This window comes from Schistocerca cancellata, chromosome 4, assembly GCF_023864275.1.
Source record: "Schistocerca cancellata isolate TAMUIC-IGC-003103 chromosome 4, iqSchCanc2.1, whole genome shotgun sequence".
In the NCBI taxonomy this organism is placed as follows: domain Eukaryota; kingdom Metazoa; phylum Arthropoda; class Insecta; order Orthoptera; family Acrididae; genus Schistocerca; species Schistocerca cancellata.
The window spans coordinates 224,143,408-224,167,712 of record NC_064629.1 but is presented as its reverse complement, the minus strand read 5'-3'; the positions used below and the strand labels follow the sequence as shown (position 1 = coordinate 224,167,712).

The window sequence follows — 24,305 nt, the reverse complement described above, 5'->3', positions numbered from 1 at the left end:
TCCGTATTACCATCCTGAACACACCGATTCCATATTCTGCTAATAGCCATTGGATCTCGACCAACCCGAGCAGCAATGTCGCGATACGATAAACCGAAATCGCGATAGGCTGCAATCCGACCTTTATCAAAGTCGGTAACGTGATGGTACGGATTTCTCCTCCTTACACGAGGTATCACAACAACGTTTCACCAGGCAACGCTGGTCAACTGCTGTTTGTGTATTAGAAATCGGTTGGAAACTTTCCTCATGTCAGCACGTTGTAGATGTCGCCACCAGCGCCAACCTTGTGCGAGTGCTCTGAAAAGCTAATCATCTGCATATCAGAGCATCTTTTTCCTGTCGGTTAAATTTCGCGTCTGTAGCACGTCATCTTCGTGGTGTAGCAATTTTAATAGCCAGTAGTGTAGTTCTGTATACAATACTTCGCAAACAACTGTGAACTACATGGCAGATGGTATTTTTTTTTATCAAACTTCGTCTCTCCGTCTTATTAGATTCGCACATAACCTTAGATAAAATACAATGAATAAAAAATCGCATTACCAAACAATAATTAATGTACAGGAATAAAATTCCGGGAATACATTTGTCTTGGTAGCATAATTACGTTAATAACACGGCAGGATCACAGGTTTAGGTAAGCGCGAGATAAGCCATTTCAAATGCGAAATGTCGGCAAATTAATAATAGGTGTAACCGACAGAATGTAGAATGGAAGCTAGCAAACGTGCATGCATTGTGTTGTGCAAGTGACAGCTGTCAGTTTGTGGGATGGAGTTCCATGCAGAACTTGGTCGGTGAATGCAGGGACGGATAATGCTGCTTGAGGGTGAAGCTGGAGCTGTCTGATGATGTTCCATATGTGGCCGATTGGAGACCAATCTGGTGACCGAGCAGGCCAAGGCAAGATGTCAACACTCTAGAGACCATGTTGTTGTGTTACAACAGAGGTATGTGGCCGAGAATGAACCTTTTGTTAAACATCCCCTGTAATGAAGTCCATAAATGGCAGCACAACAGGTCGGATCAACAGATTGACGTACAAATTTGCAAATGGGGTGCGTGAGATTACCACGAAAGTGCTCCTACTGTCATACGAAATCGCATCTCGGAATATAACGCCAGGTGTAGGTTCAGTGCGTCTAGCATGCAGATAGGTTGGTCCGCAGATCGTGGTCGTGCGGTAGCGTTCTCGCTTCCCGCGCCCGGGTTCCCGGGTTCCATTCCCGGCAGGGTCAGGGATTTTCTGTGCCTCGTGATGACTGGGTGTTGTGTGATGTCCTTAGGTTCGTTAGGTTTAAGTAGTTCTAAGTTCTAGGGGACTGATGACCATAGATGTTAAGTCCCATAGTGCTCAGAGCCATTTGAACCATTTTGCAGATAGGTTGGTTGCAGGCCCTCAATTGGCCGCCTCCTAACCAACACTCGGCCATCACTGACACCGAGGCAGAACCAGCTTTCATCAGAAAACACAGAAGATCTTCACCCTTCCCTCCAATGAGCTCTCGTCTGACATCACCGAAGTGCTCCTGCTGTCATACGAAATCTCACCTCATACCATAACTCCAGGTGTAGGTCCAGTGTGCCAAGCACACAGACAGGTTGGTTGCAGGTCCTCAACTGGCTTTCTCCTAATTAACACGCGGCCATCACTGGCACCGAGACGGAACTAGGTTTCGTCAGAAACCAACAGATCTCCACCCTGCCCTCCAATGAGCTCTCGCTTGAAACCTCTGAAGTCGCAAACGGCAGTGGTTTGGGATCAGCGGAACCCACGCTACAGTGCAGCTGTCTCGGAACTGTCCTTAAAGTAACGGATTTATAACTGTTCGTTGTATCACTGTGGTGCCAACTGCTGCTCAAAAGACTGCTGCTGCAGATGCAGTGCGATGCACCATAGCTATTCACCGAACACGACGGTAGCGCCACATGGCCGTTCAGAGCCCGGTCTTCCTGCGACCAGACATTCACGTGACCACCGCTGCCAGCAGTCGTGTACAGTGGCTACATTCCTACCAAATTATTGTGTAATATCGCTGAGGGAGCATCCAACTTCTCGTAACCATATTACACCATTTCGTTCAAACTCAGTGAGGTGTTGATAAAGGCGTCTTTGTCGCCATAGAGGCATTCTTGATTAACATCAACTCAATAGTAACTAACGCTCACGACCGTTACAGTGTGTCTTTAGAGCGAAACTGATCTACGTTTTCATACTGACGCTACTAGTGTCACTCTTACGTAACTGGTTCCAAATATGAATATACTTCATCTTTCAGATGTGGAAACACGCCTACTAACATTGGTTTATGACGCACATCTATTTCGTGCTATTGCAATTTTTTCCGTCGGTGTACGTGTTTCTGTACACACACTTTTCTTAGTCTCATGTTGCTGAATTGAGATACACTACTGGCCATTAAAATTGCTACACCAAGAAGAAATGCAGATGATACACGGGTATTCATTGGACAAATATACTATACTAGAACTGACATGTGATTACAAAAAAATTGTTCAAATGGCTCTGACCACTATGGGACTTAACATCTGTGGTCATCAGTCCCCTAGACTTAGGACTACTTAAACCTAACTAATCTAAGGACATCACACACATCCATGCCCGAGGCAGGATTCGAACCTGCGACCGTAGCGGTCACGCGGTTCCAGACTGAAGCGCCTAGAACCGCACGGCCACACCGGCCGGCCATGTGATTACATTTTCAAGCAATTTGGGTGCATAGATATTGAGAAATCAGTACCCAGAACAACAGAACAACCACCTCTGGCCGTAATACAGGCCTTTGTACGCCTGGGCATTGAGTAAAACAGAGCTTGGATGGCATGTACAGGTACAGCTGTTCATGCAGCTTCAACACGATACCACAGTTCATCAAGAGTAGTGACTGGCGTATTGTGACGAGCCAGTTGCTTGGCCACCATTGGCCAGACGTTTTCAATTGGTGAGAGATCTGGAGAATATGCTGACCTTGGCGGCAGTCCAACATTTTCTGTATCCAGAAAGGCCCGTACAGGACTTGCAACATGCGGTCGTGCAATATCCTGCTGAAATGTAGGGTTTCGCAGGGAACGAATGAAGGGTAGAGCCACGTGTCGTAACACATCTGAAATGTAACGTCCACTGTTCAAAGTGCCATCAACGCGAACAAGAGGCGACCGAGACGTGTAACCAATGGCACCCATACCATCAGGCCGGGTGATACGCCAGTATGGTGATGACGAATACACGCTTCCAATGTGCGTTCACCGCGATGTCGCCAATCACGGATGCAACCATCATGATGCTGTAAACAGAACCTGGATTCATCCGAAAAAATGACGTTTACCCATTCGTGCACCCAGGTTCGTCGTTGAGTACACCATCGCAGGCGCTCCTGTGTGTGATGCAGCGTCAAGTGTAACCGCAGCCATGGTCTCCGAGCTGATAGTCCATGCTGCTGCAAACGTCGTCGAACTGTTCGTGCAGATGGTTGTTGTCTTGCAAACTTCCCCATCTGTTGACTCGGGGATCGAGACGTGGCTGCACGATCCGTTACAGCTATGCGGATAAAATGCCTGTCATCTCGACTGGTAGTGATACGAGGCCGCTGGGATCCAGCACGGCGTTCCGCATTACCCCCCAGAACCCACCGATTCCCTATTCTGCTAACAGTCATTGGATCTCGACCAACGCGAGCAGCAATGTCGCGATACTATTAACCGCAATCGCAATAGGCTACGATCCGACCTTTATCAAAGTCGGAAACGTGATGGTACGGATTTTTCCTCCTGTCACGAGGCATGACAACAACGTTTCACCAGGCAACGCCGGTCAACTTCTGTTTGTTTATGAGAAATCTGTTGGAAACTTTCCTCATGTCAGCACGTTGTAGGTGTCACCACCGGCGCCAACCTTGTGTGAATGCTCTGAAAAGCTAATCATTTGCATATCACAGCATCTTCTTCCTGTCGGTTAAATTTCGCGTCTGTAGCACGTCATCTTCGTGATGTAGCAATTTTAATGGCCAGTAATGTATATGAAGGATGCATAAGAACTGTAACACATTTACCTTGAACAACAGTTCTCTAAAACTGACTCAACACGGTTTCGTTATTACAACGCCGAATTTCACATTCGCATTTAACTTTCCTGACTATCGCTGTTAATTTTTCATATGTAACAGATCGACGAGTTACGAACAAAGGAGTGCATATCTCAGTTCCACAGACTTCAGCTGTTATGCGTACTTCACACGGATCAAAAATACTGGAGCAGTCCCGTGTACCAGGCCACACGAGATGCTTCTATCTCGTTACTTTGACAGATGCTCTACTTTCCTCCATCCGCGCTCTAACTATTGATTTAACATGTTCTTTTCATTCCACATCGCTTTGTAGTAGTATTATCCTTATACAGTATGTTCTACAGGCTCCTGAACGCTGCAATCTGATAACGATAAACCAAGAACAGCATAGATGACAAACAAAATCCTCATCTTAGCTTATGTCATTTCTTTTCAATTTAAGATACCAACCACTTTTTGTTTGGATAGTCGTTCTCTGTTAATGACCTCAAATACTATATTAAATGTACTGGCATAACACTTACCTCAATATGTTCCGCAGGTTTTTTTTCCATTCACTATGTCAAATAACTTTATGTACTCTAATAACAAATTTGTTCTCTCTTTTCTGTTAACTTTCTTTTACTGAAGTTATTTCAGAATTAACACATCTATGCAGGATGGTCCTTTGCTAAAATCACCAAAGTGGTCCAGTATTTCTCACTTTGCCCGTTATTGTCTTCGAATTTTCTCTCTCTCTCTCTCTCTCTCTCTCTCTCTCTCTCTCTCTCTATTCGTTTAGTCGGTTCCGACTCTTCGTGACCCCATGAACCAAATCACGCCACTTTTCCCTGTCTTGCACTTTCTCCCGTAGACCTTCCAGGTTGGAACACACTGCTTTTGTGATGCCATCGATCCACCTCATCCTCTGACGTCCTCTTCTTCTAGTTCCTTCGAGCTTCCCCAGCATTAATGTTCTTTCCAAAGTAGGTCAGCTTTTGTTTTAACATTATACCTTCCAGGAAGAAATCTGGTTTTATTTGCTCCAATATTGATCTGTTGGTTCTATTTGCAGTCCATGGAACTCCAAGAAGTTTCCTCCAACACCACAATTCGAAGGCGTTAATTCTTCGCCGTTCAGCCTTTCTAATGGTCCAGGTCACACGTCCATACATCACAGCTGGAAAGACCATAGCCCTCACAATACGGATCTTTGTTGTTAGTGTTATATCTCTGGACCTTATTACCTTGTAGAGGTTTGACATCGCCTGTCTACCGAGCAACAGGCGTCTCCGGATTTCATGGCTGCAGTCGCCGTCAGCAGAGATCTGGGAACCGAGATAACTGAATGTGGTCACTACCTCCATGGTTTCTCCTGCTATATCCCACGAATTGGTAGGTGTAGTTGCCATAATTTTCGTTTTCTTCACATTCAGGCTAAGACCGGCCTTTTTTTCACTTTCGTCTTTCACCTTCAGCAAGAGTGTTCTCAATTCTTCTTCAATTTCTGCCAACAGGATCGTATCATCCGTGTATCTGAGGTTGTTTACATTTATTCCAGCTATTTTAATTCATGTTTCTCCTTCATCTAGCCTCGCATTCCTCATAACATGTTCTTCGAATTTACACTAACGGAAAATGAGGAACGAACATTTCTACCTACATACGTGCAGTAGAAAAACAGTTTTTGCTACGGATGCTGAAGAGGTTTCGATTCCGTAGCCGAGACTGCGTAGGAACACGTGTGCAGTGGCGCTCGTCTTGAAGGAGCACGATCCGAATCCTGGTGATGGATCAATTTGTCATCGCTAGCACTTGGCCTGCAAGAGATGGAGTGTTAGTGGTGTACAGCTTGGCTCCAAATCCAAACCCCTCTACAGTGTCTTATGGAGTGAGGGCATGTGAAACTGTTGAGGGTGATTCGACCTTCACATGCCGACGTCAGCTCCCTTCGAGATGTTGTAGAGAAGTGGGCCAATGTACCAGCACCGAGTTGCATTCTCTCCTTTCCGTTCGTAGCACAAACACATCGCTATACGTTACATCAGACAACCCTATGTTGTCCCTACGCGCGGTTACAGGACTGGACTGTAACGGAAACTATGAAAGTTCCTGAAATATTTTTCGAGGACATGTTGTCCATAAGTGTATGACACTTGAACAAATTAAATACACTATCCGTATCCCACGTACCAACATAGCAGGCAATGAGATGGATGATGTTTGTGTTTTTCTTTGCTATCTTACACAGCTTCCTCCACATGAACGTCCGCAGTTCGTGGTCTAGTGGCTAGCGTTGCTGCCTCTGGATCACGAGGTCCCGGATTCGATTCCCGCCCAGGTTGGGGATTTTCTCTGCCCGGGGACTGAGTGTTCGTGTTGACTTCATCATCATCATCATCATCATCATCATCATCCCTGACAGTTCCTAGATTGGACTGTGAAAGAAATTGGACTGTGTAAAAATTGTGACTGTCTGGGCGCTGATGCCCTCACAGTTGAGCGCACCACAAAAAAGATACTATGCCATGATAATACGAGTATTAATGACACTAACAAGACCTCGCTACCGTGACCTCAGGCGTGGACGGCAATTCCTCGACCTTACAACGCACAAGATGTTTAATCACAGTCGATTAACACAACACGTTCATAGCATTAACATATACCATTTTATCTCTCCCAGTGCAACAAAGAGAAAGCTGTAATTCACAATGGCTGCGCATAACGTAAGGACACGTCAGCTAAGGAACGTCAGCCCTCAAAAACGGCAGCTGAAATTTAGGCGATATCAAAAACATGTTTATTTCTTCGCTTCTTTATAAAATAGGTAGTGCTAATATCAGAAGGTTTTTTATAACGTTAAATTCTACCTCAACCATAGCGAAAATAAGTATATAAGAGACATTTATGAGGTACGAAACAAAGATTTTAATGCTGAAATCTGAATGTGATCACGTAGTTATGTATGTACACCCTATCGTAATAATGTATCAGGTGTCCCTTCTAAGAGTCATCAGATGCATTTTTTCTGGTGTTTAGGCAAATATCTGCTATTTCCTTTTTGTGACCTGTAGTTCTGATCACCTCAAATAAATGTGACTCATCAAGTCTTTTATGCGACACCCGAGGTCGACGGAAAGCGTCAGTTTTTTCCTCTTTGTGAACAAAATGATTTTTAAAGCGGAATTTTACGTGTCCATTACATAGAACAGTCCCAAATTAGTCTAGTGCGATTTCGTTTTATCGATATGTATTAAGAGGGTAATTAAACACTGAGAATAATCAGTACTCCAACAGCGACATAGCAGCGCAGAAGCATATCGATTGCAGTCAGCTCGGCTCACGACGCTACTCCGCCGCTGCTGTAGTACTGGTTATTCTGCGTGTTTTAACGTCGCTCTTAATACATATCAATAAAACGAATTTCACATTAGACTAATATGAGACCACTCTATACAATGGACACGTAAAATTCTGCTTTAAAAATCATTTTATTCGTAACGAGAAACAGATCTACACTTTCTGTTGATACTGTGTGTCGTATGAAAGATGTGATGAGCTTAATTTGTTTGGAGTGACTCCAGCTACACACCGCAAAAAGGAAATTTCAGATATCTGCCTGTGACTCTTTATGAGGGATACTCTATATATGGTTAAGATCCGTAAATTTGGAGATGCTCGAATGGGGTCACTGGAAAACCAGGACAACGCTAAAAATCATGTATATTTTTATGCAATGCTAACGCTTTCGTGTGTTCGCTATTCAGTCTCCACTAGTATAACCTACTACTGGCTTGTACCTCTGCAATTTTCGTACATCTCACAGGCGCATTTCTCGAAGCAAGGTTGTAATCATAGTTGGAAGCATAGAGAGGGCACGTGCCCTTCGCTGGCCTCCTCTCTGAGAAGGTCGCCGTGTTCCACGTGTGGCCTGCCCTCTGCGCAGCGCAAAATGCCACGCAGGGATTTTCGTAACAAAAGCTCCGAACGCCTCTGGAGATATCTCTGTGGTAGCGACTAAGAAGCAGCACAAGAAAGCGGCAGCGTGACAAGAAAACCTGCCACACAAAGCTGTAAAGCGGGAGCTCTCCGAGGGGGGAGTTCGTGCCGCCTCTAGAAATGCTGGTCTCAACGTTTGCCAAAGGTTCTGTAAGCTGTGTACGGTTGCATGCAGACGGCCGAACTGCGGTATCCTATGTAACTTTTCATACATAATTTTTCTTTCACCAATACAAACTGCGCACAACAGTGTTGTGAGATTTCTTTTCATACTTCATCGCTGTTCACGTACTGACAACGCAAGGTAGATTTGCAGTACACATTACCCTTTTCTTTGTCCTTTTATTGTGATGTTTTGTACATGTCACGATTTCTAGTTTTTGAGTTTTTCTTGTGCAGCTGCGCTGGAGGCCTTTAGACCGTAAGAAAATGTTTGTAATATATTTTCTAAAACAAACTCCCAATATTACATAATGTGCAGTTTATATTTTTCAGTGAGAAGGAGAGCCAAGTATGTAAGACACGTTCGAGTTCTTTTCTGTCATCATTCACATATTTTCTCTTCTTTCTGGATCACCCGCAGGGTTCTTTTTCTAAATTTCCACACATTTTGTGGGGAATGTAAGTTGCATATCGTTGCGTGCTACTATCTATAGAACGCCGTTAGCGTCGGCAGTTTCTTGATCGGTGGGGTAATTGCGTAAATCAAGAGCGCTGGGATTCCCCAAGTAGAGAGATGGAGAAGCATGGCTTGCTCCTAAGACCACGTCGCGGAGTTTGTTTAAGCGGTAAAAAGGTTGTTTGGCTGTGCGTGTACGTATGTGCCGCGTAGTAGTGCTAACGATACGTTTTTAAGTGCACCATATAAGACAGTTTGGGTTTGGTGTAAAATATTCGTATACATCTCTTCCGCCGTGTTGATCGAACCACGCGTTTGACCAGTGAACTGTACCATAAGAATTAACTGTGAAAATTTCCTGCTACTTGTTAAACGCTGACCGTGAACGTATAACTGAAGTAGATAATACGGTATGAACAGTGCGTCAGTGAGAAAGAACGATATTCAAAGTTGAAATAAATTTCGGGCTTGCAGCCGGTCGTCGTTCTATATACCGGGTGATCAAAAAGTCAGTATATATTTGAAAACTGAATAAATCACGGAATAATGTAGATAGAGAGGTACAAATTGACACGCATGCTTGGAATGACATGGGGTTTTATTAGAAGCAAAAAAATACAAACGTTCAAAAAATGTCCGACAGATGGCGCTTCACTTGATCAGAATAGCAACAATTAGCATAACAAAGTAAGACAAAGCAAAGATGATGATCTTTACAGCAAATGCTCAATATGTCCACCATCATTCCTCAACAATTGCTGTGGTCGAGCAATAATGTTGTGAACGGCACTGTAAAGCATGTCCGGAGTTATGGTGAGGCATTGGCGTCGGATGTTGTCTTTCAGCATCCCTAGAGATGTCGGTCGATCACGATACACTTGCGACTCCAGGTAACCCCAAAGCCAATAATCGCACGGACTGAGGTCTGGAGACCTGGGAGGTCAAACATGACGAAAGTGGCGGCTGAGCACATGATCACCACCAAACGACGCGCGCAAGAGATCTTTCACGCGTCTAGCAATACTTTGTTTTATTTTTGGTTCTAATAAAACCCCATGTCATTCCAAGCACACGCACGCACGCACACACACACACACACACACACACACACACACACACACACACACACACACACACACACCACACACACACACACACACACACACAAGCTGCCCAATGCCAGAAGTTATCAACAGTTAATATTATTTACCAACACGTGATTTAGTATTAACTCTGACCCTCTGTTGTTTGACCAGGAAGAGAGAAGGATTCGATGATGTTTGGTTTGTGGGGCGCTCAACTGCGTGGTTATCAGCGCCCGTACAATTACCCAATCTTTGCTCAGTCCAATTTCGCCACTTTCCTGGATGATGATGAAATGATGAGGACAACACAAACACCCAGTCATCTCGAGGCAGGTGAAAATCCCTGACCCCGCCGGGAATCGAACCCGGGACCCCGTGCTCGGGAAGCGAGAACGCTACCGCGAGACCACGAGCGGCGGACTGAGAAGGATTCAAAGCAGATTTTAAGCAAAATCCTCCATCGCTACGTAAAAGGTCACTCGCTAATTTCATCTCAACGGCTGCCTTAATAACACTACCCCAACAGCTGGAAGCGCACGCCAGAACCTCCGTGTTGTTATATTCAACAGGATCACCACTACCAAGGCAGTGTTCAGCATCAGCAGATTTGCTCGGCTGTTGTAAGCGTGTGTAATGCTTACGTTTAATACACCGATCCACCTCGGTCCTAATGGTATGATCAATGTACGAAATGCAACAACTGCTAGGGTCGTTTAACAAGTAATGCAACATTTTTTTTTCTGAAAGCAGGTTGATTGTATTTTGAATTCCAGTACACCACTTTATTCCCGACTCTTTTGGGTACAAAAGCCTATTTTCAACATCATCTCCATCCAATGTGAGGGTCTTACGCTATCTTAATGGGAGGGCCTGTATGCCGGCATGGTACCAATCTACTAGTCGACGCCGGAGCCACCGTCTTGATGCGTCAATAACCTCCCCATCATCCACGTACTGCTTCTCTTCATTGGTCCTAACAGGTGGAAGGCAGAAAGTGTGAGATCTGGGCTGTAGGGTGCATGACGAAGAACGGACCAATGAAGTCTTTCTGAGCTCCTCTCGGGTGCACAGGCTTGTGTTGTCATGCAGGTGTTTGATTGTAAGCCGTCCTTTCAACACTGCTGGGGTCACACTGTGTGCGGCCAGCCGGCACGGGAGGGATCGGACAGGTTTGTGCGACCTTGTTGCGATGATGACAGACGCCTTGCCCAACAACTCAGTGCGTTTTTCTGCAGTGCCAGGACACCGTAGACATTCTGCAAGTGCATACGATAATCTGCAACACTCTGGTGACAGCTCTGTGCTTGGAACGCACCACCGTTAAAGACGCTATTTTGAAGGCTACGTATAGCGCTGCCACCTATCGGAACTTCGTGAAACCATAGGGTCTGAAGCGGAAATATTCCACGATGTCCCAAAATTTTTTCAACCGAAATTGGCAGAGAAAAAAAAAAGACGTGTTGCATCACTTACTGAACGCCCCTTGTACACTCCTGGAAATGGAAAAAAGAACACATTGACACCGGTGTGTCAGACCCACCATACTTGCTCCGGACACTGCGAGAGGGCTGTACAAGCAATGATCACACGCACGGCACAGCGGACACACCAGGAACCGCGGTGTTGGCCGTCGAATGGCGCTAGCTGCGCAGCATTTGTGCACCGCCGCCGTCAGTGTCAGCCAGTTTGCCGTGGCATACGGAGCTCCATCGCAGTCTTTAACACTGGTAGCATGCCGCGACAGCGTGGACGTGAACCGTATGTGCAGTTGACGGACTTTGAGCGAGGGCGTATAGTGGGCATGCGGGAGGCCGGGTGGACGTACCGCCGAATTGCTCAACACGTGGGGCGTGAGGTCTCCACAGTACATCGATGTTGTCGCCAGTGGTCGGCGGAAGGTGCACGTGCCCGTCGACCTGGGACCGGACCGCAGCGACGCACGGATGCACGCCAAGACCGTAGGATCCTACGCAGTGCCGTAGGGGACCGCACCGCCACTTCCCAGCAAATTAGGGACACTGTTGCTCCTGGGGTATCGGCGAGGACCATTCGCAACCGTCTCCATGAAGCTGGGCTACGGTCCCGCACACCGTTAGGCCGTCTTCCGCTCACGCCCCAACATCGTGCAGCCCGCCTCCAGGCGTGAATGGAGGGACGAATGGAGACGTGTCGTCTTCAGCGATGAGAGTCGCTTCTGCCTTGGTGCCAATGATGGTCGTATGCGTGTTTGGCGCCGTGCAGGTGAGCGCCACAATCAGGACTGCATACGACCGAGGCACACAGGGCCAACACCCGGCATCATGGTGTGGGGAGCGATCTCCTACACTGGCCGTACACCACTGGTGATCGTCGAGGGGACACTGAATAGTGCACGGTACATCCAAACCGTCATCGAACCCATCGTTCTACCATTCCTAGACCGGCAAGGGAACTTGCTGTTCCAACAGGACAATGCACGTCCGCATGTATCCCGTGCCACCCAACGTGCTCTAGAAGGTGTAAGTCAACTACCCTGGCCCCATTGAGCATGTTTGGGACTGGATGAAGCGTCGTATCACGCGGTCTGCACGTCCAGCACGAACGCTGGTCCAACTGAGGCGCCAGGTGGAAATGGCATGGCAAGCCGTTCCACAGGACTACATCCAGCATCTCTACGATCGTCTCCATGGGAGAATAGCAGCCTGCATTGCTGCGAAAGGTGGATATACACTGTACTAGTGCCGACATTGTGCATGCTCTGTTGCCTGTGTCTATGTGCCTGTGGTTCTGTCAGTGTGATCATGTGATGTATCTGACCCCAGGAATGTGTCAATAAAGTTTCCCCTTCCTGGGACAATGAATTCACGGTGTTCTTATTTCAATTTCCAGGAGTGTACAATGGATAGGTAGACATCGGTCTTACACAAATCACGATCGTTCTTTACAGAGCGCGAAAGAGCCCTAATGTTAGATGGTGGTCGAAAACCCACACTTCCCATCCCGGTGGAAATGATGGGTGCGTAAGGAAAAAAAAAGGTCGTTAACTTCGGTGACAATTTTCATCACTCACCAGACTCAGGGTTGTTCGACAGCGGATCGTGCGTCTGATCTCTCTCTCACTGTAAATATTCTGGCTAAAGGTTTTTCGAGGTGAGCCAACTCGGCTCACGAACGTTCCGTGTCTGAGATGACGTGGGCCGTATGAACCAACGTACGAAGCGAACCTTCAGGTTGAGCAAAACGATGTCAACCGTCAGCCTAAAGATACAAGCCAGAGGGAATTGCCTTTCTAGAAATGGCATGGCCCAACGTACCCTCAACCTTCCTTCTGACCAACACATCAAGGAAGTGAAGGCAGCCACCTTTTGCCACCTCCAAAGTGAAGCGAATTTTTGGGTGAATTGAATTCAGCTGTTGTAAAAGGTTGTTAAAATTTTGCAAAAGGCCTCACAGATTTCAACGGCGCCGTCTCTAGGACCCGTTTTTCGAAATCTTGCAAAAACAGTTTGGCAGTAATAGGTGACAAAGCGCTCCGTATCTCAACTCCATCGATTTGCTCATAAAACTGATCATTAAATAGGTAAGTCGAAGTCAAAACAAGTCGAAATAGGTTCGTTCATTCAACACCAATCGTAATCTTAATTAACCATAGCGAATCAGTTGGAGGAACGCGAGTGAAGAGAGAGGCCACATCAAAATATATCAGGGTCATTCAAACGTAATTCCTTTAATCGATATAACAATTACGCCTATTTCTTAAGGGGGAATGACAGGGTAAGGGTGAAAAAAAACTGGAAATTTTTCTATTACGGAATTTCAATGTATATACATTGAAGAATTATTCCCCAAAACATTATGCGCGAAATCCAAAAAGTAACGATTCTGTGGGCGTTTCAAGCTGGGCGTCGTGATGGCTGGGTGTTGTGTGCTGTCCTTAGGTTAGTTAGGTTTAAGTAGTTCTAAGTTCTAGGGGACTTATGACCACAGCAGTTGAGTCCCATAGTGCTCAGAGCCATTTGAACCAAGCTGGGCGTGCATGGCACCCCTCGGCGTTAGAGAAACGGTAGCAAGTCGTTATCGATGCCATCACCCTTATTTTTATCGATTTGAGTAAACCTGATTTGCTGGAGCGTTGTTTGGGCGGTTTCACTCAAAATGTGAACGAAAGTTTCAATAGCCTCATTTGGAGATACGCTCCCAAAGATCCAGCCGAAGCCAAATTGTCAATATTCCTTCAAACGTGGCCCTATGTCTTTTGAATGTAGCCCATACTGCATTATTACATGTGGCAAATGCCCTTCAAATCAAAATCGGCGATGAAATCCGCCGATTCTGTGAAGACAGAGTCGCCAGCAGCGATGCGCTCAGCAACAAAATGGGATTTGAGGACGAAAATTTGGGCTTAGCAGGTCGAAGTAGCAGAAAGCTGACACCCACTAACTGAGGCGATAGTTATTATGGACTAGGCATCGATGATATCCCGTAAGTTTTAAGCTTGGTCCCTTTTCAGTGATAAATACTCGTGAAACTTTAAACGCCTTCTTCTCAGAACCATGTTTTTCGGCATGGTTGTCGTCGCCCACGCTACAATTTCCATCTGATTTTAATAACTTTTGGTCTCGCTTGAAGCAAACTGAGTTCTCTTCAGTTCATCGAAGCCGATTTTTTTATCTTGATATTTAGTATTTCTTCGGCCAAAAAAGATGGGTTCAATAATGCCCATTTTTTTCGAATAAAATATCTATAATTGGTCATTTTTTTTTTTTTGAAAATCCGTACGACGAACTAAAATTACATCTGTAACGATCAGGGTGATATGTTAATTTCGTGTTTCAAGTAACTACAACCGGAGTTACAGCGACAACCGTCGATAAACTTCCTTTCAGAGCTGCCTCGGAAAAATCCCACTACACAGTGAAGATATTACTATTTTTCAACTAAAAAACACCAATGAAAACTTGATTGTATGCTGTATTCATTGCATAGGCCTAAGAGGAATCCCTTTCTTGGGGATTTTCTGAAGGCCACGTAATCTGGGGAGACAGCAAAATAAGAGACAAGACACTTTATAGTCTGTGGTGACCAGAAATTTTTCTTCAGGAGATCAGATAGTAAATACTGCATTTTGAACATATTCCTGCTTTCCAACGAAAATGTAGTATTGCTCCTGTCCGCGGGTAAAATAACAAGCATCTGCGCCTTGAAAACGACAGAGTGCTCACCCACAATACAGTAAAGTGTGGCAACTAACTTCAGGCTCTTTGCTGAACAGCTTCCATTGAACACTGTGAATCAAAATATTTAGACAATAAATTAAACAAGTGATTAACACATGTAATCATATTGGATGTAACTGTCGCCGTTTTCTGGTTACTGCCGTCAATTATACTCGCAACGACAAGCTGCACTTGATCACAGAAACGTTATATTGCCTCGTGACATTTGATATCCCCTTGAACAGATTCTGTGTACTTTGAAGCTGTGCATTTGAGGATGAGGGTAAACACACAGTATCAACACTGCAAACGCGTTGCTACCACACCACGATATTACCGCGCTTGGTCTCCTGTGGCCGTTACCGGGAACACGCGGCGACATTGCAATAAACAATTCTTGTGGTGAATAAAGGAAACGCATCGTACTGTGAATGCTCTCAGGACGGTTGTGCATATAATATCAAGTGGTTCACACGTTCTCGTGGTAACTCACGATAAGCCGAACCAAACATCCTCACTCACAGATGCAATAATATTGTGGTCGACTAATACCTGCTAGTGGTACTATGGAAATATTATGGGGCAATGTAAGAAAATTTTATAGATGATGGGCCACTGTTCATGATGTGGGTCTCAAATAGGCGTCTGTCGAGATGGTGAATGCTTGCAGAACAGTATTTACCTGTTGGGGAACTTTGTTCCAGTATATAACTTAATGTTATGAAGAAAGGCTGTGTTATCAACTGGTTATGGCCTTTGTATTGCTAACGTCCACTAAATAACCATGCACACTGTGTTCGGTTTCCTCGTTGTAGTCTTGATTACAGCGTGATAAAAATCGTTATTAGATTTTGTTTAGTTAGATTACATTGTCATATCCGCAACGAGAGAAGTGATTTGTATTCGTGAGTCGAGTTCAGTTCCGGTCTGGTCGTCCTTATTTACATCTTCAATCCTCTTTCGATGCTGATACAGCTTAAGGCTAAGAGTGATCCCACATAGAGTGCACCAACGCCTCTATTCTTCTTCCTATCCAAACAGATGAAACATTTTGCAGCTTATACGAGTACTGTCGTCAACTGAAGGTAAATACAGCAACAGAAGGAAAGTTAATAAGCTTCTTAAAATAATTAGTAACGTTTTCTGTGAAACAACTCGATGTTAATTTCTGTAAAAAACTGATACATCTATTTCTTCACTAAATAGGTTCAACATTGATGTACGGAGGGTGTAGTTCCGGTTGGAGCTGATGCTGTGATGTTTCTGGGCTGTTTTTCGGCCAACCATTGGGTAACGTGTACACGAACGGGGATGTTGATTTCAACATTATCGTCGCCCAAACGTTGCCCCTTATTACACATCCTCATGATGTGTGTGCTGTAGACACTCCCGTCTCGAAGACAACAGCCATTGTCACAGGACTGCACGCCTGCTTTCCTCGTTTGACTCACAATCAGTATCCTCTTACTGCTAGACTGGGCAGCTAAGCTACGCTAATTTTAAGCCCATGGAAACTATTCGGAAAAACTTTTTAAACGCAGCAGTCAGAGAGCTCAGTGGGATCCAATCATCAATGAGTGTCTTCAGCGGGATATGGCATATGTAAAGAATCTTGTCGACTTTCTTCCTTTCTCAGTTTAGGTCGTTATCAATGACAGAAGTGATGATACACAGTATTAGCGTCATGTCTTGTGATGTGACCAATTTTCTGTCCCCGTGCTTACATTGTTTACAAGAGTAAAATACTTCTGTAATTAAAGCGAAGCCTTTTTCGCCACTGTTCATATTAATCTCTAAATGGGCAGCAATGCCTACGAAAATTATAAATTATCTTAAGTAAGTCATTTTACAGAATTAACGTACTTCATATAAATTGTTTCTGGAACATTTAACTAAACTGATAAGGAACTGATTTATACACTGATACTTATAGTTGGAGGAACTATAGAACATCGGCAAATTAAGTGACCTGTACAGTTATGTCCGAATGCCGTGTTCCTAAGGGGATTTTCATACTCTGGTTTCATCCGCTCAGTTTCAAGCATCAGTAGAGCCACAGTGTGCCAAGGAGGACAAGCTAAATATGAAAGCAACTAAAAACCTTATTTAACATTACTAACTTAATAGCTATGAAACACTTAACGTTTGCTAAGAGAGCCTTCTGGTATACCGAACAACAAAAACAAATCTATCGTGCATAACACAGAGTAATGTTTGCGGTTGATAAATAAATAAGAAAAAAACATTCTGAGATTTCCAATAAGTATTTAAGTAGTTAGCTTTTCTTTCCAACCTAGTTTACCTAACATAAAACTATTTGCATAAATTTATAGTTTGAGGTACATTCGGGTTCAGGAAACTGCTTTGGTCTCCATATAATTCATATTTTTCAGAAAAAATTGGAACATAGTTTCTCTGATATGTTTGTTACCTTAGGATATGGACTTGTAGTACCCCACTTAATCAAGAACTTACGTCCTGCGTTACAGTCGTCTGGAACTAAATATAGACTCTTACGTGCCCTCTTCCCTTCCCCACTACGAGTACTGCAAATTCTATGACAACAAAAACTAGTCTCTCAGTACTATGAGGTATAGCTTGGCATATTTAGATCTGATGGTTGACACCTCTTTAGTTACGTTTGAAATAGTCTCAGATCTGATACAGTATCTTAATTTAATACTCGCCTGCGACTATGATAAGAACTTTGAACAGTTAGCTAACTGTCTTCAATCATAGTGTAATCAATAATTGTAAATGACTACTATATGTTTCTTTCTAAATTGACGCATATTCTAGTCATCAATAGAGCGAGATTTATTGAATGAACACAGTTTCATCGTTCGAGTCACCCTATCATGACAGCAGGTTACCAAATGTCACTAATCGAAGGTAGCACTTTCGCCCAATTTCATGTCTTGCACTGCTATATTTTCAAAAGTATATCGACAGGATCACTGGGTAATATACGACCGGAACTTGTTAGAAACTACAAGGATACAGTCAGTTTTGGAGTCTCGTATGGGTACAGGGTACAATATTTACGAATTTCATACTCTTCTCCCATATAAGACTCTTGAGCTGACATATTTGCCTCTAGTTTCAAGCTTGCCCAAATAAATGTGTTGCTCACTAGGAAATTCATCTTTAAACGTTTCCCTTACAATCTCTTGTAACCGAAGAAAATAGGTTGCCCTTCAATAGAGAAAGAACGCTTGTACAGGTGGTCAGGGCCAGTGAATCTTGTAGACATTGAGTGGTTACTATTTTTGCGTTTTTTTCATATTATTTCAGTTTTCAGAGCGTTTAAAAATAGTCGCAAATCTTGTATCATTTTTGCTGAGTACAGACAGATTCCATTTGGATGAAAAGTTATACTCGCATCAGACCTCATAAGGGCTCCGTTTTCATCAGTGAACATCAACTATGCAATTGGAACATAGCAAAACCAATAGAAAAGTAGAATAGTCACTTATGGCGAAGCAGTCACAAATAAGAGATGAATCTTACCTCCAGGAGCCAAATTGCGTGGCTGTGGTGTAGCATTGCCCGGGGCTCCAGATGACCTCCGGGATCTGAAACAAATCGAGAACGCAATATAAATTACCGATCTGCCGAGGTATTCCTCACAACAGCAACTCAACAGCAGGAAAACAAGATCTGAAATCTGTGAGAAATATTCTGAGCGTACACGTTCATTTGCCTTCCTACTGAGTTGGAATGGTTAATGAAGATGCCTGTTAATTTAACGACTCAGCTAATGACTGAAAAGTATACCAAAGTCCAAGAAACCCGTCTTCATTGACTTCAGCTACAGCAATAGTTTTCTAAAGTCTCGTTCCAAGCATATAGCAGCTATATAATAAAATATGTAACTGCCATATGCATGACATGATGCAAATGCAGGTTTGTACGCTCAGTGTTTGCACGAGGGGAATTCAATAAGTAAAGCAACTAATTTTTTCCCAGCAGATTTCTTTGGAAAAATGCGGAATTTGCTGTGGGACATTGCGGATATTCCCCCTTCAGCCCCTATAGTTTCATGAAATGTAAATAGGTTGCGGAGCTATGTGTAACCATCGAAATGGTGTCTGCAACGGATGTGCGTTCCCAGCAGAGAACTGTCACTGAGTTTCTTTTAGCGGAAAACCAGAGCACAGCAAATATTCATACGCGCTTGCGGCATGCCTACGGAGACCAAACAGTGAACAAAATCTCGGTGAGTCGTTGGACGAGGTGTCTGTTATCCTCTCAACAAAGTCAAGCAAACCTGTACGATCCCCCGCGCGAAGACAGTTTGCACAAAGCTGTAATTCCTGTAATATTAGAATTTGAGGACACTCTCATTCGAGTTGATCAACTGATCGCAATCAAACACCACGCTGCACAGCTGGACGTCTTTGTTGTTAGTGATGATACACTTGTCGATCAGTTCGCGTACTCAAAGGCGCGCTGCCCGACGGGGTTCCTCGCCGCGTAACAGAAGACCACCAGATGCAACGAAGGATCATCTGTACGGAATTGGTTGCCCTTTTCGAGGCTGAGCGTGACAATTTTTTGTCGGAAATCGTCACAGGCGATGCAACACGAGTACATCACTCCAAACCGTAAACAAAACGGCAATCCGTGGAGTGGCACCATACCGCCTCTCACCTTTGGACCTCCCTCTATTTTGACCAATGAAGGATACACTCTACGCCCTACGGGAAGCAATACATGGACGAGGGGGAGGTTACAGATGCAGTAAGACTTTAGTTCCGACATCGACGAGAAGAGTGGTAGCATTCGGGCACACAGACCTTCCCATAAGGTCGCGTAAGGCCGTCGCATTGAACGAAGATTGTCTTGAAAAATGGGGTTTTGTAGCCAAAAGAGTGGGGAATAATATGGTGAATAAAACCAACCTGTTTTCAGAAATAATGTGTTGACTTACTTATTGAACGTTCATCGTAGTTTCACAGAACCCCACGTGATAACGGTCATACGGCCGAAATTGCATTAGTAGATTTTATCGTCAAAAGAGACCATTTAAAAATCCTACATGACTGTGAATTCTAGGCATGAGAAGTCACTGTATACCAGTCTCTACCAACTCTTTATAAAATCAACAAGGTTGAATATAAGGTTCTAGTGAATTATTCTCGACACAGCTGTGCCAGACAGTTTTTTTTAATTGAGATGTGCAGTAATTGCTGCTGTAGTCCCGTTGAAGGTCGAGGTACATTATTCATCATTTTTCCGTATGTGGCCTTCATCCACGAAGTAAGAGTGTGGAAGATTTGCAAAACAGATACAATTTCAGATACGGCCACACTATTAGCGAGTACGTAAATGTTTAAATATGCAACAATTTGTGTTAGCTTGAAGCTTGAAAGGCGATCAGAATGCATTGCGTTGCCAACACGTGACCATGTTATCTGGCCTAACAAGTGCATAAAGGGCACGTCGGGTGAAGCGTCTTCCTCTGCAGCTAACAAAATAACAAGTGAAAGGAATATTTATTTAGACACGTAAACTCTTTCTGCAGAGTTTGAACATCATTTAATTAATTGTTTTCCAGAGTGCTACAGCACTAGCTATATGTTTTAAAATAGCACATTTTTTCCCCCAACATGTAACTGATTTAGTTAAACCAAATCCTCAGGAATGGGACGCATGGCCGGCCAATTTGACACCAGTGGATTTCATTTTGTGGGACTATTTAAAGAATCATGTTAATGTCACCGAACCCACAACACCAGATGACTTCAAACAGCGCATCGAGGAGACTTGTCACTCAGTGACATCAGTAACTTTACATCGCGTCCAAATATCGTACGGAAGGCGAATCTAATTGTTTCTTCTAGGAAAACGGGCTTGAACTTAAATGAAGATTCCGACCAACAGAAAGCTCATCTGAACACAGCCAAATATGTACAGCATGCTGCATATACTCCTAAAACCGTGAACGTTTCTAGTTTCCTAATTAAATCGACATAAATTTTATTTAAATTTATTTGTGCACAATTTGTTTAATACCGTCAGCTAAATGATAGAAAAAATAGTGCTATATTTAAAGAAAATTATAAATCGTTGCTGTAGCTGTCAGGAAAATAACTAAATAAACTACACCACTGGCCATTAAAATTGCTACAGCACGAAGATGACGCGCTACAGACGCGAAATTTAACCGTCAGGAAGAAGATGCTGTGGTATGCAAATGATTAGCTTTTCAGAGCATTCACGCAAGGTTGGCGCCGGTGGCGACACCTACAACGTGCTGACACGAGGAAACTTTCCAACCGATTTCTCATAAACAAACAGAAGTTGACCGGCGTTGCCTGGTGACACGTTGTTGTGATGCCTCGTGTAAGGAGGAGAAATGCGTACCATCACGTTTCCGACTTTGATAAAGGTCGGATTGTAGCCTATCGCGATTGCGGTTTATCGTATCGCGACATTGCTGCTCGCGTTGGTCGAGATCCAATGACTGTTACCAGAATATGGACTCGGTTGGTTCAGGAGGGTAATACGGGACGCCGTGCTGGATCCCAACGGCCTCGTATCACTAGCAGTCGAGATGACAGGCATTTTATCCGCATAGCTGTAACGGATCGTGCAGCCACGTCTCGATCCCTGAGTCAACAGATGAGGACGTTTGCAAGACAACAACCATCTGCACGAACAGTTCGACGACGATTGCAGCAGCATGGACTATCAGCTCGGAGACCATGGCTGCGGTTACACTTTACGCTGCATCACACACAGGAGCGCCTGCGATGGTGTACTCAACGACGAACCTGGGTGCACGTTATTTTTTCGGATGAATCCATGTTCTGTTTGCAGTATCATGATTGTCGCATCCGTGTTCGGCGACATCGCAGTGAACGCACATTGGAAGCGTGTATTCATCATCACCATACTGGCGTATCAGCCGGCGTGATGGTATGGGGTGCCATTGGTTACACGTTTCGGTCACCTCTTGTTCGCATTGAAGGCACTTTGAACAGCGGACGTTACATTTCAGATGTGTTACGACACGTGGCTCTACCCTCCATGCGATCCCTGCGAAACCCTACATTTCTGCAGGATAATGCACGACCGCATGTTGCAGGTCCTGTACGGGCCTTTCTGGATACCGAAAATGTTCGACTGCTGCCCTGGTCAGCACATTCTCCAGATCTCTCACCAATTGAAAACGTCTGGTCAATGGTGGCCGAACAACTGGCTCATCACAATACCCCAGTCACTACTGTTGATGAACTGTGGTATCGTGTTGAAGCTACATGGGCAGCTGTACCTGTTCACGCCAACCAAGCTCTGTTTGACTCAATGCCCAGGCGTATCAAGGCCGTTATTACGGCCAGAGGTGATTGTTCTGGGTACTGATTTCTCAGGATCTGTGCACCCAAATTGCGTGAAAATGTAATCACATGTCATTTCTATTATAATATATTTGTCCAATGAATAACCGTTTATCATCTGCATTTCTTCTTGGTGTATAATTTTAATGGCCAGTAGTGTATATTCATAGCTAAGAGGAAAGAATAAAACTTCTTACGTTTATCTATCTAAATAAATTCTTCCTTCACTTATTATTTTGTAAACTGAAGAGAAAAACAACTGTAAAACCCTTTATAATGGCTTAGTGCCATGATAGATGGTTGGTAGGTGAGCGCAATGGAGAACAACGGAGAATGCTGCTTGCTTGTGAAAAGCGAGGTTACCAGCACTAGACACACATGGATTCGACACCTATACATCTACGCACATACTATGCAGGCCACGTGGCGGTGCGTGGTGGAGGGTACCTTGTAGTATTGCTAGTAATTCTATTTCCTGCTACAGTCACATATGGAACGACGGAAAACGCCTCTCTCTAAGCTTTCGTACGAGTCCTGCCTTACCTTGTCTTCGCAGTACTTACGCGGGATGTACCGGGTCATCAAAAAGTCAGTATAAATTTGAAAACTGAATAAATCACGGAATAATATAGATAGTGAGGTACAAATTGACACACGCTTGGAATGACATGGGGTTTTATTAGAACCAAAAAAATACCAACGTCCAAAAAATGACCGACAGATGGCGCTTCATCTGATCAGAATAGCAATAATTAGCATAACAAAGTAAGACATAGCAAAGGTGATGTTCTTTACAGGGAATGCTCAACATGTCCACCATCATTCCTCAACAATTGCTGTGGTCGAGGAATAATGTTGTGAACAGCACTGTAAAGCATGTCCCGAGTTATGGTGAGGCATTGGCGTCGGATGTTGTCTTTCAGCATCCCTAGAGATGTCCGTCGATCACGATACACTTGCGACTTCAGGTAAACCCCAAAGCCAATAATCTCACGGACTGAGGTCTGGAAACCTGGGAGGCTAAGCATGACGAAAGTGGGGGCTGAGCACACGATCATCACCAAACGACGCGCGCAAAAGGTCTTTCACGCGTCTAGCAATACTTTGTTTTATTTTTGGTTCTAATAAAACCCCATGTCATTCCAAGCATGTGTGTCAATTTTTACCTCTCTATCTACATTATTCCGTGGTTTATTAAGTTTTCAAATTTATACTGACTTTTTGATCACCCGGTACTTTGGCGGCAGTACAATCATTCTGCAGTCTGCCCTCTAAACTTCCTCAACAGGGTTTTGTGAGACAGAACATTGTCTTTCTTTTCAGGGATTCCCAACTGAATTCACATAGTATTTCCACAATACTTCCGCACTGACGGAACCTACCGGTAATAAATCTAGCAGGATGCCTCTGAATTGCTTCGTGGTCTTTCTTTAATCCGATCTGGTGATGATTCCAAACACTCGAGCACTGTTCAAGAGTTAGTCACAAAAGTGTTCTGTATGCCGTCTCCTTTATAGATGAGCTGCGTTTTCCTAGAGTTCTCCCAATTAACAGAAGTCAACCATTCGCCTTTTCTACAACCGACGTTACATGTTCGTTCTGTTTCATATCGCTGTTCATGGTTAAGCCTATGTATTTAATCAACGTGACCGTGTTCGAAAATTATGGGTCAGTTTTTCCTACTCGTCTGCCTTAGTTTAAAAATGGTTCAAATGGCTCTGAGCACTATGGGACTTAACATCTGTGGTCATCAGTCCCCTAGAACTTAGTACTTCTTAAACCTAACTAACCTAAGGACATCACACACAGCCATACCCGAGGCAGGATTCGAACCTGCGACCGTAGCAGTCGCGCGGTTCCTGACTGCAGCGCCTAGAACCGCTCGGCCACACCAGCCGGCAAGAAGTCTTCTAGCCACCCAAATGTCTGAAAATGTTTTCCATATGCTCGGAACTTCGTTAGCAGTCTGCAGTGTAGCACAGAGTCAAATACTT

At 44.2% G+C, this 24,305-nt stretch overlaps 1 protein-coding gene across 2 annotated transcripts in view; it reads right to left on the bottom strand.

Annotated features, from left to right (window-relative positions):
• Nucleotides 1-24,305, bottom strand: part of LOC126185109 (cAMP-specific 3',5'-cyclic phosphodiesterase-like) — a 954,034-nt gene that overhangs the window by 317,017 nt on the left and 612,712 nt on the right. For both annotated transcript variants that reach the window (XM_049927917.1, XM_049927918.1), the window contains one exon: nucleotides 18,479-18,543. In XM_049927917.1, coding sequence (XP_049783874.1) covers nucleotides 18,479-18,543 — 65 coding nt within the window. The remainder of the gene's footprint in view (nucleotides 1-18,478; nucleotides 18,544-24,305) is intronic.